The sequence below is a fragment of the Zootoca vivipara genome, chromosome 2, assembly GCF_965207765.1.
Source record: "Zootoca vivipara chromosome 2, rZooViv2.hap1.1, whole genome shotgun sequence".
NCBI lineage: Eukaryota > Metazoa > Chordata > Lepidosauria > Squamata > Lacertidae > Zootoca > Zootoca vivipara.
In genome coordinates this window covers 41465849-41485034 of record NC_142584.1, presented here as the reverse complement: position 1 = coordinate 41485034, position 19186 = coordinate 41465849, and the positions used below count along the sequence as shown (strand labels likewise).

Genomic DNA, 19186 nt, shown 5'->3' with positions numbered 1-19186 from the left:
TCATGTAAATGAATGGTTTTGTTTGTTCCAATATTCCCCCAAGTAAATAACTCCGATTCTATGCATCCTTGGATCTTCTTCCAAAAAGTGTAAGGCTATCAAGTTGTGATATATGTGCTGGCTTTCAGTTGCTGTCTGGATACAGTTCAAGGAAGCTGTTGACCTATAGAGCCCTTAATGCAGAGGTGGGAAAACATTTTCAGCTCAAGGGTCACAAATCTTTTGGGTGGAGCAAAATATGCAACTTTTTTCTTTGTACATTCGAGTCCCACAGTCAGGTCTCTACACTTGCATCTCTCTAGCCCAAGCAAGAAAGAGACATTATCATAGTTGAATGACATTCCAACCAACAAAAGAGATGAAGGTGTAGAGTGTGGCCGGGGGAGAATCCTAAGGGCCAGTTAGAGAGATCTAGAGGGCCACATTTGGCTCCCAAACATAAGGCTTCCTACCCCTACCTTAATGCCTTAGTCCAAGGGTAGTCAATGTGATGTTCTCCAGATTGTAGAATCATAGAGTTGGAAGTGACCCCCAAGGGCCATCTAGTTCAACCCCCTGTTGCTGGGCTACAGGTCCCATAATCTCTGTTCGCCTTACTGGCTGGGGCTGGTGGAACTTGGAGCCCACCAACTTCTGGAGGTCACCTTGTTGGCTACCTCTGGCTTAGATGCTACATACATCAGAGGCTTCTTTCTCGTGAGTTTTGCCATGAAAGAGCCCTTTCTTACATCGGGCATGAACAGGAAACGAACACAGAGGTATTCACAGTGGAATTCCTGTCCAGTAGAAGTCCGTGCCAGGCGGCTTTGCAAAAGAGTGGTCAAGACCTTCCTCTTTGAGCTGGACTGGCATTTGACAGCCAGGGGTCAAGCAGGCATGGGTATTTATAACTAGCTGGGGTTTTTTTTTGGGGGGGAGTTATTTTTCACTGTTGTTACCTGCACTTAGCCCTTCCTGGAAAAGGGCAGGATAAATAATGCTGCAATAAATATTCTGTGACTATGCCAGTTTTCAGCAATTAGGACAGCTGGCTGTTCAGAGGTTTGCCCCACTAGCTCCCTCCGTAAACGCCACCAACATCAATTCAGATTGCCCAAGTGAACTGTTTTCCTAGCCTTTGGGCCTTTCCCCATCCTTGTTTTTGTCAGCACTAAATGTCTCATCGCCATTTCCTTCTTGGTGAAGCAGAAATACATATTGAGCAATTCTGCCTTAAAAGCACAAACAAGCAACGCTCCACCTTTCTTGTTTGGACTTGAGCCACAAATCCACTGTACCTCCCTCTGTTGCTTTGGCTACTAGTATCAATCCACACTTCTCCCCGACCCCATAGCTATAGCTTGGTCTGTGCCCTCCTTTTCTGATTTTGTCCCATTATCTTTATGCTACATGGATCCTAGCTAACCTGTTTTCCTTTCTGCTATAATTTCATCTTGCAATGTTAGACTGCTATGGTAAAACATATCCTTAGCACATCACTTTACCATCACATCCCATTTCAACAAGCTGGATGTGAGCTGGAAGGTGACACAGCACCCTTCCACCCCTCCCCCTCATTTGCCCAGAGGGATGACATGAGGCCAGGGTGCCTCTTGCTTCTTACACATGCCCTTCTGGGAGGCCTTCAGCTCTGGCATGCACTATGGCCACATTCCATTCCGCGTCAGTTTCTCGTGCTTCCGGGGACATCAGGCTGTTGTTGATGATAACCCCAGGCTGGTTCTGCAAGGAACTTGCCCCACCCCCTGGATGACAGCAACAAGTCGCGTCATTCTCACTAAGCCCACGAGAAGGAAATGGGTAGAAAGAGGATGGTATGGAATACAATGAGTGTGGTAGTAGCTCTCTGGTTCCCAACTTTCCCTTTAATGCCATGCCATGCCACACACACAGTTGGACTGTGCTCCCCTCCCATGTCTGGAAATAGAACCCAGGAAGCTTGAATGCTGCTCCCCATCACCCAGCTAGACGTCTCGGCTCCCTGACTCACAGACCCATTTAGAGCTCCTTCCACCTGCTGTTTTCCTGGCTCCCTGTCCCTATCATCACTGGGCTCTGCCTTGGCTTCCTGATATGGGATGGGAGCTTATTGCCTGTATCCCAGTTTCATTCACCCCCAATTAAGCAAAAATTAGAGTCTATGAAATGAAAAAGTCTTCTTTTTCTCCCAGTCTATTCACCCGTCTATTCACCTGTCTTAAAATACACCTGTCCCATTCCCGCAATGATCCCCCATCTGCAATGATACAGGGCAATTGATCACTTCTTCCTTTTTTAGGAACATGAGAAATATAAAACTATAACTGACCTTTAATATTTTAAATGAAAGTATTTCAGATGCAACAACTGAAATGGACAGAGAAAATATTTCTTCGCATCTTAATCCTTAATGCATGCAGCCATACACCACAGCATCTGGACTTTTTCTTTTGCCAATGCATTTTATTAGTTTGCATAAAGAACTTGATTTCCCCGCTTTAAGTGTCTTTTTCACTAAAATGCGTTTGACAGAGCTACATACAAAATTCAAGGATGCTAGCCAGCAATTCTACTTTCTTCACCAGACCCTCGATGATAAGAGGAAAAATCCCCCCTGTTCAAAACCCCTTTCTCTGTGCCACCTCTTATATTGCATCTCAGTCCACAGGGCTGATTCAGAGATTCTGCTGGTCATTTGAGTTCAATTGTGACCATTTGCACATGGTCCCATTCTAATCCAAGCACCCCCTTTCTTCCTTATAATCAACTCCTACTGACCAGGGCAGGGAATAAGGGCTCTCTATGGTACCACCTCCCATTTACTTTCTTCTGAGTCACCTTGACCTTCTCAGTTGAGGGCCAGCATTCTTCGGAGAAAAAGTTGAATCCCACATCCTGCTCCCATGAGCTCCCTTGTTTTGGCTTGCCTACAGTTTTACTCTCATTATGTCCAGTCTGAGGCATCCACTGGAACCCCAGCAAGGCCAGAACCCACATACAGAATGCTTGTAGTTTCACAGCCCATATAGTGACGGCTGTATTGTGAGCAGCTGGCAACAGCAGCAATGTTCAGTGGTTTGGGCCCTTCTACTGGCTCTTGCTTGGTAGGCTTACCCTATTTTCTCCCATATTCACACTCCTGTATGCCATATCAGCTTGATGCCTCCAGGAGAAAGAGTCAAAACAAACACACAAGCTAACAAAATAGTTTTTTTTTATATCTCAGATCTGGGGCAGCAAAAGATGTCAACAGACTCTTAATTTAACTTATCGACAGCTCCCTGGGACTGTAAAGCTCATGGGAGGCAAACTATGGCTACTGCTAAGAGACCCAGGGCCACTGCACCCTTGCCTCCCATGAAGAACATGGTGAGGAGACCAGCCTGGCCCCAACCACTGGCCTGCAAAGGAACAGCTGTTCTGCTGCTTGCTTTTCTTTTCTCTTCTCTTCCCATTCCTTTATCCTTCTGCATCACGACATTGCGAGTCTACAGGCAGGGGCTGTAATATTCTTATAGACACACAAGTACACACATACGCATAGTGCTTAGAAAAATCTTAAGCACTATGGTTTAATTATTCTGAACAACTAAACCAAGTGAGCAAGAATTTCCCACATTTTTAGAGTCTTTAAAATAGGAGCTGCTTACAGATTAGGATTTAAATGCAAGCAACAGAGCAGAGGGATAAAGAGATGACAGCAGCACTATGATTTGTTGCCTATGGGAGGTTATTGCTTGTAACTCACACAGCTTTCTCCCTTCAATTTCTCCACAAATTAACATATATGCAAAGGGGGGGAGAACCCTCTTAAAAAGTCCCAAAAGAAAAAATGTTCACTGATTTTTTTTTATCTGTCAGTATAACCTTAATGACTTCAAATCTATGTTCTCTCAAGAATGGTACAATTCATTAAACATCCTCCTGTTGCAGAAGCTGCATGCGAGACTAATTCAGTTTCTGTTGGGGAAGGTTAATAGAGATTTGTTGTTTTTTATCTAACAGCTTTCTTTATCTCCCCCCTTTACACTTGTTTCCAATGGGAAATCCCTTTTCTCAAATCAGGGGTGGGGGACTTGGGGCTTTCCAGATGTTGTTTGACACTAACTCCCATCAGCTATAGACAGTGTGACCAGTGGCCACAAATGATGGTACTGTAGTTGCAGCCCAGCAACAGTGCCGAAGTGACTTGCATTGGCATTGAGAAAGGGACGCCTAAGAAGATGGTCCCCTATTCAGCTATGGGACTCAACAGGAGGCCACGGAAAAGGCACTATCGCTCAGCTGCTTCAAACATTTCACAGAAAGGAAAGGAAAAATCAGTTGTATAGCAGCAGCCAACAGTTGCTGTACATAAGCTTATCCATCCTTTGTACAAAACTCTGTAACAAAAGGAACCTTTGAAATACAGGATAATAAATTTTCCTTTCACCACCAGACAACGGGAACATGGAGAGGTGCTAAGGTTGAAAAACAAGCCAAAAAATAGTTTAATTGAGACTGGCAGAGCTCAGTCTGCAATAGTTTCAGTTACCGGCAGCGATAACCGTTATGGGAAAGTTAACTTTTTTCTTTTTCTTTTTTTAAACCAAACCCCAAAGTCCTGTAACATGTTATGTGTCTCACATTCCCCCGCAGGACATGTGAGCAAGCCATGTGGGTTGCTCTCACGGGCCAACCCCGTCGGACCTCGGCCCGCCGCTGGGTTTTGCGGATCTGCTGCACCCTGGGACATTCCCAGCCCCAAAGCATCACCCCCTTCCTTCTTTGGCTGGAAATCGACACCGATAACGTGGTAACGTGGGCGGGGGTTCCCGGAATGGAGCCCTACCAGAAACGCGTCACTAGGCAGAAACTGACCATATATGGCCATCTTCCTCTGCGTCAGCGCGAAAAGCTTTTTACCCCGGAGGCTCCACCCACTGGAGCTGAAGTCAGAACTTGTGAGATCAAGGAAATGAAGCTCGGCGTGTGGGAGGCCGCCCCTCGGGGCTTTTGCGCGCACGCCCTCCCCTTCCCGTCCCTCGCTATAGGGAACGGGAAAGAGGTTCAAGCTGGTTTTCTGAGCACCAGCGCTTTCGCATCAAGGCTCCGAGTTTGACATCAAAGGAAAGTGGGGCGCGGTGCGGGAGGGGAGGGAGAACAGTCCCCCAAACCCGGGAAATGACGTGAAGCGGAGAAAGGAACAAGGCACAACAGTACCGCAGCACATTCAAAAGGCCCAGATCCCATTGGTTAGGGAAAACATCGGAGGGAGAAGAGGGAGGGAGGGAGGATGGGGGATCGTAGTTAGATAGAGACAACAGAGATGACGTGCCTAAATTATCGTAGGTTTACAGGGAAATAACCCAGTAAGGAGTTAAGGACACACACAGGGAAGGCGAAGGGCCAGCTACCGGTAGGAGGGCTCTTTGGTTACATCTTGGCAACAACTTTTCTCTCCCACCCCTCTAAACTTTAGCTTCAAGAAAAGAAGAGCAAGCGAGTTAAAACTGTCCCGAAAGAAACTGAGAGGCTGTTAAAATAAATAAAAACAGCAACAAAATAAAAGTCTGATTTTTCCGATATAACTCCCCCAAACAACTTGTAAAATAATATCTAGGAGAGACAGAAGATTAAAAGAGGCACACAACAGAAAGTAGTTAGAACATGTTTACTTAAATAGTTTCAATAAAAAGTCAAAAACACAAATACAATCTTTTGAAGAAAAAAAAACTGAATTTGAGGACTCAAAAGAAATTAAGAGCACAAGTAGTAAACAATCCTCTCCCGCTCCCCTTTCCCCCAGTGACCCCTTTTGTCCGTACAGTGGCCTCCTGGGGAGGAAGAGAGGTGCTGAGGTTTCATCCCTTCCCTGCCATCCTCTGTTCTGGTCCCTTTTGTTTCAATTATAAATTAAGCGATCACCTCCTTTTTCTACTGGCACAAGGAAGAGATCAGAAGGCCAGTTTCTGGCTCTGTCCAGAGTACCTCCAGTTCCACTGCACCAGCCAGCGACGCAGCAGAAGGGGTGGAAAAAAAGGCTTTTGTTTTTTGTTTTAAATACACTCACGCACAAAATCACTCTCACATACAGATATAAAAAAAAACCTCTTACACACACTCAGCACAGACCGGAGTTCTGGATCCACCAGACTGAGAGTCACAGACATAACTTGGAAAACAGAACTTCAGGAACAGAAGAGTTGGGAACTGGGCTTGTCAGTCCGGTTCCGTGTAAACTTTTGCATTACAAGTCCACTTTCTCTTCTCCCCACCCCATCCCCCCAAAAGGTCTTTGAGACGGCAGGGATCGGCTTGGTCGTCCCCCACCCCCGCCGCCCATCAGAAGGACTGTTGCATCTTCGCCGTCAAGAGGAGCTGGCAGCCGTTGTTCACGTGGTTCATGACTTTCTGTTTGAGCTGCGCTACTTGGTCTCGCAGCGCGCTGGCCGTGTTGGACAGTCCCGCGTTCTCGCTCTTCAAGGTCTTCACCTTGTCCTCCAGCCGAGCGATGCGCTCCAGCTTCCTCTTCCTGCACTTGGTGGCGGCCAGGCGGTTGCGCAGCCGCTTCCGCTCCACCTTGATGCGCTCCTGATCTTCCATGTTGATGGGAGACACGGGCGGGCTCTGCATATCCGGCACCGTCTGGGGCTCCTCTTTGAAGCCTCGCGAAGGGTGCGGCAAGGCCAGGCCGTGCGGCTGAGGCATGTAGCTGAGGTTGGCGCTGGGGTAGCTAGACGTGGTGCTCAGCGTGGCCGAGGGGTTGTAGCTGGTCAGGTTGGTGTAGACGGGAGGCGGCTCCTGCGGGAGGGAGGCCGCGTAGCCGCTGCTGGCCGACGAGGCCGCCGCCGCCGCCGCTGCTGCCGCCGCCACCGCTCCGATGGAGACATTGGGCGGCGGCATGTGGTTCATCTTGTGCAGGTCGTCCAGCGCCTTGACGAAGCCGTCGGCGAAGCCTTCCTGCTCTTCGGTGGCCCCGCGCGGGTAGTAGTACTGGCCCGGCGGCGTCGGGGTGGTGGTGATCACCCCGTTGCTGTTCTGGACGATCAGGCGCTCCAACTCCGGGGCGGCTAGTTTGAGCGACGAGCTCCCGGTGTCGGCCTGTTGCTGCGGCAGGGAGCCCGGGAAGTACCCGCCGGGGCCGTCCTCTTGGGCGCGGAGGTGGTGCGGGAGCTGGGACTTCAGGCCGCGGAAGGGCTCTGCGGACAGGTTCAGAGCCATGCCCGACTTCAACGTCTTGTAGTCCTGCCCGTAGCCGGAGAGAAAGGAGTCAGGGTAGAAAGGCTGCTCCATCTTCGTGCACATCAGCCGCGCGCTGGGAAGGGGTTGCGAACCCGGGCTAGGAACCTCCGGGATCGAGCCTTCTCCCTAGCTGCCTCTGCCTAGGGGGCGCGGGTCGAGTCTCTTGCTCCCTGAAACGAGGGCAGCAGCGCGCTTCCTTCCGCCTCCCTCCCCGAGCTTCACTTCCAGATTTCGGAGAGACACTCACAAGAAAGGAAGAGAGCTCGTCTTTCCGGAGGCTTCTCCAACCACCCGCCCTGACTAAGCTCTGCTAGCGGGGATGATTCACGCGTTGTCTGTCCCCCACCAGAAGGCGCGCCGGCTTCGAGCCCTCCCCGAGAAGCAAAAAGGAGCAGGTACCGTACCGGCGAAGGGAGAGAGAGCCTCTGGCGCGCGCTGGCGATTGTAGGTTGCGAGTTATCTCAGCTGCAGCGTGCGCTTCCCGGAGCCTTTTATTGCGGCCGCGCGCGCGGCGGCGGCGGAAGCGAGCCGCCATTGGCTGCGGAGCCCAGAGCGCCTCCGCCCACCGCGGCGCACGCGAAGGGGGAACTGAGCTCATTGCTCGGCAGCTCGTGCTCCAGTAAACAGCCCCGGGGAGGGGGGAGTTCTAAAGGCACCCGCGTCAGAGTCGCGGGCTGGGCGGGAGGGAGCCCAGGAGCGAGAGAGAGAGAGACGGACGCACGCGGTCCCCGGGGGAAGAGCGCGCCACGCATCAAGCCCTCGAGTGCCACAGCCCCCCCCCCCTACACACACACGGGCAAGGTTAACATTCAGCCACCGGAAAGGTGGTAAAACAGGCCATGGACATATAGACTAGCGGTTTTAGACAGCTGGAAGGGTTGGAGGCGGGAGACGCAGCTCCAGATTCCCTCTCACAGGTTAAACTGGCTGGGCGGTCTTTGTCCCAGGGTTGTTGTGAGGGGGTGAAATTCACATAAAGCCCCAGAAGTCAACCACAGCTCCCTGGAAGATATGTGTCAGATAAATACCCACATTCAGTTGGGGCGTCAGCTTCACCTTCCAGGTGAGAGAAGCCCCATCTGATTGTGAGGCAATAGGAGGGTTTTCTTCATTACCAAATCACAGGGAAGGGCATTTCTTTGGAAGAATTCGTATTATGTTGTATGTATGGCAGTCACACACATGTAGAAAGGTAATTCTTTGAAACGCCTTCCACGTAGAATTTTTTAGACCCAGAACAGCAGCGTCTGACTAGACATATGTACAATAACAAACAAACTCTGGACACAGAGTGCTCTTTCTTATAAGGTCTAACTGCACACATAACATTCACTCAATGTCAGTAACTAGGATAAATAAATGTGCAGCCTGAGATGGATTTGTGCATAAGTACACAAATACTATAGAAATATGTACAGAAGAATCTCATTCCAAATGCAAAATCTGTATTCACAAACTGCAAACACTTAAATGCCACATTAAGACTTAACTCAAACATAAAGCTGCATCCTGCCATCTTCAAAATAAATATACGTACAACCTTAAAGAGACTTGTATACCGCATTCAAATTCCAGAGGAGAAAAACACCAAAGGCCAGATGTACACCCAAAGTTCAGAACTGTAGAATTACTCTTATATAAAATCATTAATTACAAGACAACACATCGGTTATGTTCATGGCACTTAGCAGAGTTTCAGAAACACAGTTTCCTGCCCCCAATAATCTTCCAGTCTAAATTTTGACAGCATGGAAGAAAATAAGATGGGGAAGAAAGGCAGGAGGGAGAGGCACCGGTAGCCAAAGGTGTATGTAAGCAAACGAAGTTACACCTGGTTACAGTTGTTGGGCATGAGAATTAAGGGGTTAAAGACTTAATGGAAAATGTGAGTTCTGAGGAGGGGCCCCACAAATACATACACCTAAAGACTCTGATTTGCACAGGTATACCAATCCTGACCCAACCCATTCACCCACAGTGAGAAGTACAAGGTGCAAAGTGATAATCAAGCCCAGTGGCCATGCTTTGGGTGGGTCTCGCTTCTTCTACAAACATGAGTATGTATTACATACAGTTCTGTTCTGTAGCTTCATCTCCTTGCACGTATACACAATCACCCAGACATCTGAGAGAAGCTTCATCACATTCTTCTCCCAGGGTTTAATATATTTAACAAACGATCCACCTCTCTGCAAATATCAGGTATTAGCTTTAGCTGATCTTTATACATTTTCAAGGGGATGTGAATTATAGAGAGAGAGGTTTATAAATAAGATATGGGTTGTTCCAGCAACCATAAGTGTGCAAGTGGAGGGGAGGGGAGAGAACTTCAGGCATGGGAGCCAAATGCAGCTCTCTAGGCCTCCCTATCTGGCCCTCAGGACTCTCCGCAGACCATGCACCCTCCACACCTACATCTCTTCTCCCCAGACAATTCTCTCACTGGCACTGCTTCACACCCTTCTGGAACATTTTTGCTTGTTTGCCTCTGGTCATTATTGGCATGTGCCCCCCCCATAACATTGCCCAGAAGGGATTGTGGCCCTTGGTGACTGCAACTTGACATTTTAGTCCTAATACATTTGATTTTTTGGATAGCTGCCTTCAATGGAATTTACTTTCAAATAAGGATGTAGAAGATTGCACTTCCACTCAGTAATAGTAATGGTAGAGGACTAATCATTTTGTCTGATAATTAAACAGCTGTTTCCACTCCCTCCCCCCGTATACAGAGTAAGGAATTCAACATTACACTATGGCAATTGTTTTGCCAGCGCAAGCATTTGAGCTTGCTAGATGGAACGATCTCCCTTCTTCTCCCCATGCACACTATTCGGGGTGTGGGGAGACCTGATCCACTAGCAGACATCCTTGCATGGGCTTCTGCTAATGGGACTCATTAGTTGAATCCCACCCACATATTAATATAAGTTCCTCTCTCTTGTCTCTAAAAACTACTCTATGAGTCATTTGCCCAATTGTCATGCACAGTTGTATATAAAATATTCTAGTATGAAGTAAAAAAAAAATGTATGGGGCACTTCAAATATAACTTGGACAAAGCAAAGAGTAGAAACTATGGTATTGTCAGGCAGTGTTAGAAATTGAGATATGAAAGTTAGGAGCTAAATGGCACCTTAAACCTAGGTTATGGGCACAACAATGGAATGTCTAGGTGCACTTTTTTATAACAAAAATAAAAGCTGAAAATGAATGAACGGCAGCTAAAACATTATGTTCATTTTTCACAGGGTCTAGTCCTTCCCCTGCCCCCCCTAATATTCTTAAGAGGGCCTCTTCTCCAGTCTTCAGAGAGTTGCTGGAAGTAGGGAGGCAGAAAAAGGTCCTCCTTTCCTTCCACACTGCAGTTTTAATCTGAAATCTTAGGCGCAGTACTGCGCCCAGACCTCAGAAACTGCTTGGGCTAATGGAATTCCCTGTTGCAAAATTCACCCAGAACAATGGGAGTTTCAAACACTGCTGTCAGGGCAAGAATTTGTAGCAGAAGAGCAAGGCCCTGCTCAGTAAAAGAACAGCAGGACCTCCAAATGCAATTATGGCCAGCTTGCCACATTTTGAAATAGGTGAAGTAATATACATTATCATCTATCAAGCTCATCCGCATACAACTTGTTAAGTCCAGAGTCTAAAATTACCTAATTGCACCACTGCCTAGAAACGTCCACTGTTCTGCCTGGTCCATGATCAAGCGGCACAAAGAAAAAGGCTAGAGGACTGTGGCATGTATTAAGCAGCACCTATTTCTTAAAATTAGAGGTGATGGGGCTCAGGCTCTCCTGGAAGTCCTTCCTCCTAGCCCATGATGTGTAACGGCTGGTAATTATTACTTAGTAGTAAAGGAAAACTCTTTCCATGTGCTCACGTCTTTACTAATATTTCACATGTCCCAAAGCTGGCTGGCCCTGGTATTAGGTAAAGGCTTGTGAGCTAAACACCTGGTGAATTTTGCTCAAATGAAGTCAAACTTTAAGATGCCTAAAGAAGAACCATGGAGAAGCAAAAATATAATGAAAATAGGGAGTACCATTTTCACTTTATCCATGAACACTGTTAACAAATGGGCAAAATCTACCACTCGGAGGTAAGCTATGCATAGCAGGTTTCCCTTCCTGGCTCAATGTATACAACAGAACATTGTCTAGGAGGGCTTTGCTTTGCAGCTTGTCCACTTGACCTATGGGTCCTCGGTTTAGCTTGTCTCATGTTTTGATAGCTTTATACTAGAGTGTGGAAGCACATTCTCCCTAGACAAATACATCTCTGGGTTTTCCTGAAAGTCCCAGAACTTTCTATCTGCAATCTTAATGTAAATCCAAACTCTACTGTATGTGCAGGGACTAATGAAATGAGGGGTGGGAAGCTGCATGAAACTAAATAATGATAAAATTGCACAAAGGGGGAAGCATATGTCTGGGGAACAGCCAGAAGCTACAGTGCCACAGGTGTGTTATTAATACTGAAATCATATGTGATGAAAGGAGGCGATCCAGGTGTCCTCTGCCACAGTGGGAAAATGTAGCAGATTCCATCTGGCTGGAATGAAGGATCTTGCTCTCCTCCTTCCAGGCACCACAGGAGGAAGTGCCAGCCCCTGGCATTGCCCATTAATCGCTGTCTTTGTTTGCCTGCTTAACTCGGGCATCATGCAGGAGGGTGAAGGTTAGGGTGCGGCAGGCAACACACCCTTGCATAGCAAGCATTTAAAAGGTTCCCGGCCTTGGGGAGCTTGCTTGCATAATGAGGGCAGGGAGAAAGAGACAGGCAGCACACAGCATGCAAAGGAACTCTTCTGCCGCTTACCAATAAAAGTCAGAAATATCCGACTAGTGACGCCACATCAGGTCCAGTGTCCACTGCAGTCCTTTGCAGTTCTAAAATACATTGCTATTTTTCTCATAATTTGGAACCATTTTTAATTGATTATAACTCCATTCAGCGGACACCCCAGGATAGTTGTTCATGACATAGAATCATAGAATTGTAGTTGGAAGGGACCCCAAGGATCATCCATGCCAGGGCCGTCCTTTCGGCCCTGATCCAGGGCTTAGTGGCGCGGCACACCAGGGCGCCTCCGCATCAGGGGCGCTGGGCTGGGGTGCCCAGCAGCCCCGCGCGCTGCTCATGTTCAAGGCAGCGAGCGAGGTGCTGCTGCTGAAGCAGCCTAGCTCTGCCACTGCCCCTCTTCCGTCGCACTTGCAGGGGGTGGTCGACTGTATCCTCTGCCGTGCGCTGTTCCCGCCACGCCCCCTCGCAACAGCAGGCTTGCAAGGGGGGGCGGCAGGAGCAGCGCCCAAAAGGGCTCCTTTCAGTGCGCTGTTCCCACCAAGCCCCCTTGCAACAGCAGGCTTGCTAGCCGCCATTCCAACGGCACCTAGCAAGCCCGCCCAGGCGAGGGGACGTGGTGGGAGCAGCGCCTGAAAGGGCTCCTTTCGGTGCGCTGTTCCCGCCAAGCCCCCTCGCAACAGCAGGCTTCCTAGCCGCCATTCCAACGGCGCCTAGCAAGCGGGTGTGTGTGTGTGTGTGCCGGAGGTATTTTGCACCACGGTGCTGGATACCCTTAAGACGGCCCTGATCCATGCAGAAGTATAATTAACCTTTTCTGCATTTCTAATAAAACAAAAGCATTCAAAAGGCCCTATTCAAAGGGTCAATAGGGACAGATGTGAACATTTCCTTAGAACCACATAGAAACTGAGTACAAATAAAAGGTAAGCACTAGCAGGACTATGCATTTTCTGTATGACTAAGATTGTAGTCTTTGGGTTTTGTTTTGAGCTGTTCTTTATCTTGTAAAGCACAGGACTAAAAGATTACTGATCCACAGTGTGATACAATTGTAAAAAAGTATCAAATAGTGCTTTGCGGAGGGTTCTTTTTTGGGGGGGGGAAGAGGGGTTGTTTGAGGCAGAACTGGTTTGGAGGTACATTTCTATAAATCAAGGCTACCTCAACAGGCCAGGCTGAGGAAAACACTCCAAGAAACCCAGAGTGGAGTCTGAGTTTAAGGCCAAAACACAGCTCATAAGCAATAATACAGTCCAAAGTACATGAAGAACTGGAACAAAGAAGGTGAGGCAAAGGAAATCAGGAACAGGAATAGAGGCTGGAACAGCTCAAGGTAAGGATCCAGGAGGAGCTGCAACACCTACTAAAAAAACCGGAGTCATTGAAATACTGCACTGTTGACCGAGAAGAACACAAAAGGCTCCTGCTTTTTTATAGTATGCATAGCTATTTCGCTCCTGAAGAGTCCTATGAACTGCCTATCAGAGGTAGTGATGTTTAGAATTCCTTTTTCCTGAAAGGGTCTTCCAACATCTTGAGCAAATCTAACCTTGGACAGCTCCTCATGCTAGATCCCAGCCTTAGCTCTTGGGACCTTTCGTGCACCCTTGAATCCCTTGAAACCTCTTTTCCACACAAGGGACAAGCTGGACCTGGGCAGATTATGCAGCCGCACAACTGGTTGCTTGGTATTGTTGGCATGGAGATATTTGGGGGTGGGGAGGAAGGTGGATGAATGAAGTGGCATCATCATTTAACTGCATTTTATATTTGGGCACATCAGGTTTGGAGAAATGTCTCTCTGAACTTACCACATGAATGTGCTAGAGCTGTCTGTCTGAATGCACAATCAATAAGGGCAGGAGGGAGCACAATTAAAATGATGAAATGTAGGTGGCTGAGTAGCAGTGCGGATCTGAGGAGGTTTGGTTAGTGGCAGCTTTCCAGGTTTCTCTTCTGTTTTCCTCTCAGGTTTTTAATAATGAGATTCTCAGAAGCAACCTATTTCAAATATTGCAATGAATGCTTGAATCAAATGTCAACCCAACACTTTTGTACCATCACACCCAAGTTACAAATTCCGTCTTCTGTCTGAGCTATCCAAAGGAAAGGCACAATTCCTCTCCCATTGCAGTCAATGGCCAAACCCCCGCTGCTTTCAGAGGAGCTGGACTCAATCCAATGCACGCTAGACAAAACCACAGTTGAACTTTTTCTGCGTTAGTGACCGAGTATAGGTTAACTTGTCAACTTCATTTGTGTGCTAATCTGGCATTCAGTACATTAATTACATTGCTAAATTGCTCTTCATTAGAGCTTCAAGGCTTTAAAAATTACAATCGATAGGAATGGCTCTACAGTGCACTTAAGATGCCAGCCTAAAAACTAACCATGCATTATATATTTTGTGATTGATTATGTTTCACCAGTAAGTCATTTCACAGGGTGCTAGCTTTTCAAAGAATTGGAATTTGGTTCCTTTTTTTGCCATGTACTCTGCTACATGGCTCCATTTAACCTATGGCCACCAAGATAAGGGTGCAGGTGGTACATTTGTACCAGGAGCAGAGCCAGAGGGTGGGGCCTGAAGCTGAGTTTTCTTTTCTTTTTAAAAGTTAGCCTCTCAGCATTTTGGAACAAAGACTGTGAAGCAAAATTTACAGGCACCATTCAAAACAACTGCACTATGAGGAAAAAGCCTGCTCTCATCTCTCAGTGTTTTTAGCCAATGGGTGAAGTCAGAGATGTGATTGACTAACAACAAAGAGAAATTTAGAGTGATACAAGCCTGAAGAAGGTCCAAAAATGACTTCAAAAATGACCCAGGACACCCATTATCCAGACAATGGAGAAGACACTTCCTGGTTCATTCTGAAGCTGTATTTTTCCATCTTCCCTGGTAGAGAAGGGACTGTTGCCCAGGAAAAAAATATTGAGAAATCCAAGAGTTAAATATAGCTGTGCATGTCCATTCAAAAACAAAAAAAAGCAGCAAAGAGAGGAGACCATGCCTCTTCTCTCTCTCTCTCTCTCTCTCTCTCTCTCTCTCTCTCTCTCTCTCTCTCTCTCTCTCTCTCTCTCTCTCTGTGTGTGTGTGTGTGTGTGTGCTTACTGAGTAAACATTTTTAAATTACTCTGCTAGTGCAAATAAAAATAAAACCCATCATTAATATATCTGTATGTTAGGATTGTGGCTATTATGGCTGAGAAAACTCTGCATGACTGATATGACCCATGTGTTGCTGTATTAATATTGCAGGGGCGGGGGTGATGAGAAAGAGAGCAGTATATGGCAACCCTGCAGTGTAATCAATACACCTGTCTCTTGGTGTATTGGGTTTGTTTTTAATTCTAGGACATGCAGGAGTTTTGTAGGGGGGGGGGATAAGGTGATTGTAGGAACGACATGTTGGGTAGGGGTAGTTTGTTACTTTCCAGCCATGGGGGGATTCCTGGGGATGCATTACTGCTGCTGGTATAACACTAAAATAGATATATTCATGTTAAAAACTTAAATCCTTTTTACTTAAAGGAAAAAGGGAGAGAGAAAAGAGTGGCTGTTTGACCTGTGTAAACCCTAGTGTAGTGATTATGAGGTATAAAAAAAATAATTACAACAAATGCTCTTAGAATACACAACATGCTTTTTGACAATTTGGAATTTATAGAAGCATGGGCACCTGAACCTTTGATTACTGTAAACGTTAAATCTCTTTTAACCTCCCCTTGCCCCCTCCTAACTGCCATCAGAAGTACTGTATACAGTACCTGGTTTTGGACTGAATGTAGTATTGCCAGCCCAGTAACAATTGATGGAAAAAAAGATACAATAACATAGCTTGTGTACAACTCATCAAACGTGAATAGTTTGCACGCTTTAGGGTTTGTACTGGGGGAGGGCAAGGCTCTTCTGCATTTTAGAGCTGTGCGGCAGGCAGGAATTCAACAGGTTGTTTTTTTCTAGTATCAAAATAAAATGATGGGGGAAGTTTCACCTGATGACATTCTGTCTGTCAGACATCTTTTCAGTTCCATGTGCCCCCTTTTTTTTATTTTTGAGCTCTCCACCCCACTTGGAAAGGAGGATGCAAGCTGCCATACACAGGAAGCATATGAAATTGTTATGCAAATTTGTATCCTCTTTCACAACTGGGCCAGAGGTCTCCATCAGTGCTGGGTTTACATATAAGCTAAACATGCTATAGCTTAGGGCCTTACTCTCTATAAAGGAAAAAGCTGGATGTACATTTCCAAAATATAATATAAAAAACATAAAATAAAACCTACATACAGCAACAGTGTTTTGTTTTGTTTTGTTTTGTGTTATGTAGGCTCCTATGATGTAAATAATGGGTCCTGCCTGCCAGCCTGCTCCCTAAAATATCACTGGTTTGCTATTAATATACTTCTTCTTAATTGTATTTCAGTTCAACAATTACTTCGATAAAATACATATTTTGTTATGTGCAAATGGCTTTAGGTACCTATTAGGTCCATAAATTACCATATAGCATATATTCAACACAAAACACAGCGACAATTTGTTGTTGATAAAGGACAGCTGGACATATAAAGGGCCCCATGACCTTCAGTAGCTTAGGGCCTCATCAAACCTATCATAAATCCAGCCCTGGTCTCAATCCACATCTAGTGTGCTTGGCCTAGAAAATGCTATTGGTATCCCTGACTGAGCCATTGGGATGGCTTACCATTACTCACTCAAACCATTTTTCTATTGAAAAGTAGTGGTTCTTGGTATAATAGTCCACAATTATCCAAGGCACAATTGAAAGGGATGACTATGAACTTGAAAGCTGTAAAGTGGCTGGGTCTGAGTTAACTCAAGAACTCTCTATCCCTATAGGAACCATGCATATCTACTCAGAAGACAGACCCATTGAGTTCCATTGGCTTTACTATCAGGTAAACATGTAAGGAGGGATGCGGGTGGCGCTGTGGGTTAAACCACTGAGCCTAGGGCTTGCCAATCAGAAGGTCGGCGGTTCGAATCCCCGTGACGGGGTGAGCTCCCGTTGCTCGGTCCCTGCTCCTGCCAACCTAGCAGTTTGAAAGCATGTCAAAGTGCAAATAGATAAATAGGTACCGCTCTGGTGGGAAGGTAAACAGCATTTCCGTGTGCTGCTCTGGTTCGCCAGAAATGGCTTTGTCATGCTGGCCACATGACTTGGAAGCTGTACGCCAGCTCCCTCGGCCAATAGAGCGAGATGAGCACCGCAACCCCAGAGTCGGTCACGACTGGACCTTTACCTTTAAACATGTAAGGGCTCTATTCCAGTCTGGTCCTACCCATTGAAATTAATGGGTGTGACTAACTTCAAAAGCTGCAATGGATCTCCTCTAAGCAGAACTCAGCTGGATACAACCCTAAAAATAGGACCACTCCTTTAGTTTGGCCCTAAATGTGTTTGCTCAGAAGTAGGTTCTATTAAGTTCAATTAGACTAACTTCCGTAAAAGTATGTGTATGGTTGTCTCCCAATCCTTAATGCAGTTGGTATAATAACTCTATGGTTGTGTCCATACATTTAAAGAGCTCCCCCCACCCCTGAATCCTGAGAACTGTAGTTTATACCAAGAGAGCTACAATTCCCAGGATTCATTGGGGAAAGTTGTGTGCTTTAAATGTATGGTATGCAAGGTATCCACGTGAGAAGAGGATGAGTAAACCCTACATAAATCCGGAGAGGAGTCCCTAAGACAGTTGGATGGCACATTGTATACTTCCTTCCAGCAACTCCTGCAGCCAAGCTGGTGCAAAATGTATTGCCCTGCTTTCCTTTGGATCACATAAGTAAGGCCAAGACTGGGGTCCTGTTATCTGCGCACCTCCATACACACTGCCCAGGCTTACACCCTGGGGTGGTCACTTCAGTGCTGCTAATGCAGTGGTTTGACTTCTCTTCCAGTGGTGCACTCCATTGTATCTCAGGACAGACAGATGCCTACAATACAGCCTAAAAGACCCCAACCCCCATTTAAATCTGTAGGATTCAAAGCATGCATCATAAAAACGAAATTCAGCTAGACTTTAATGTATGCCTGCATGCAGTTCAATCCTACTATGTATAGTTGGAGCTACTACAAGGTAAGCAGACAGAGAAACACGGCCTTAAGCAATCTCATGCAGGCTTACTTGTGAGCAAGCCCCATTTGAGACTTCCTTCTGAAAACGGAAAACCACGCATAGGAACAGATTAAAGCATTTGCAATCTCTGATAAAGGAATGAGACCATTCAGATTTTGGGAGGAGTTTGGTGTCAGGACTCTTGGGTTCTATTCCTGGGCCTATTACTGATTCAGCATCTGAAGCTGAGTGACTCACTTCCCCACTGTGGCCTCAGCTTCCCCATCTGTGGAAAGCCCTTTGGGATCATTGGATAGGAAGCACTAAATATAACACCCACCTCCACCCCCGCTGAATTATCCAAAAGGGGGAGGGAAAATAATCAGGACTGGGACAGCTCTGCCATCCAGAGAGGCACAGCAGGTGCCAATGAACTGCCATATCAGAACCCTCTGAATTCTTCTACACAAAAAATCCGGAAGAAACTTTAAGTGGCTACTGGAAATATCCATGTAGCCTTTTGATCCTGAAATAGCTTTCCTTTAACTTTACTGTAGGAGAGCATATATTGTGAATATACTTCCCTCGCCATATATTTTTTATATATCTTGTCCCAAATGACATTTTACCTCAGCTAGGATGAATCCCCAAGTGAGGATAGAACATTCCCTGATGATAACTGGAATATAATGCCGGCACCAGAACACAGAGAGGAACCTGAGCACTTTGATAGCACTTTCCAGCCTAGGACTCGACAGGCAGGTCACTTTGGAACACCAGACACACCCAACAGCAACCCATGCTCCACTCCAACAATAGGGGGGGCAGGCTAATACACCCCACACATGTAAACTAGAGAAAGGGGCAGCAATGCTATACAGTTGAAATGCTGTGACTCACCCTTGGTTGTCACTCATGCCCCCCTCCCAGCCTTTGTTACATGTGAATGCTGTGTCCTGTCTGAACTGAATTGCCCTAACACACTGTTCCTCGGACATCAGGGAGTGGTGTCTCCCAAACACAAGGCAAGCACTCATCTCCAACTAAGCTCTCTGTTCAAAAAGGCCAGGTACTCCACTTCAATCATTGTTGC

The 19186-nt window shown here is 46.6% G+C and overlaps 1 protein-coding gene and 1 long non-coding RNA gene across 4 annotated transcripts in view; both read right to left on the bottom strand.

Moving 5' to 3' along the window:
• The window catches only part of LOC132591738 (uncharacterized), a 51589-nt gene that overhangs the window by 4794 nt on the left and 27609 nt on the right, over positions 1-19186 (bottom strand). The window lies entirely within an intron of this gene.
• JUNB (JunB proto-oncogene, AP-1 transcription factor subunit) lies at positions 5619-7670 on the bottom strand. 2 transcript variants are annotated; one of them, XM_060271744.2, is made up of 2 exons: positions 7608-7670; positions 5619-7206 (listed from the first exon to the last, which is right to left on the bottom strand). In XM_060271744.2, the coding sequence occupies exon 2, from the start codon at positions 7180-7182 to the stop codon at positions 6304-6306; it is 879 nt and encodes a 292-aa protein (XP_060127727.1). In that variant the 5' UTR covers positions 7183-7206; positions 7608-7670; the 3' UTR covers positions 5619-6303. The 2 variants fall into 2 exon arrangements, with proteins under 2 accessions (XP_060127727.1, XP_060127726.1); XM_060271743.2 differs by having other exon boundaries at positions 5619-7670.

Excerpts from the sequence above, each read along its gene's own strand:
- JUNB (XM_060271743.2), bottom strand. The coding sequence starts at position 7,266 with ATGTGCACGAAGATGGAGCAGCCTTTCTACCCTGACTCCTTTCTCTCC.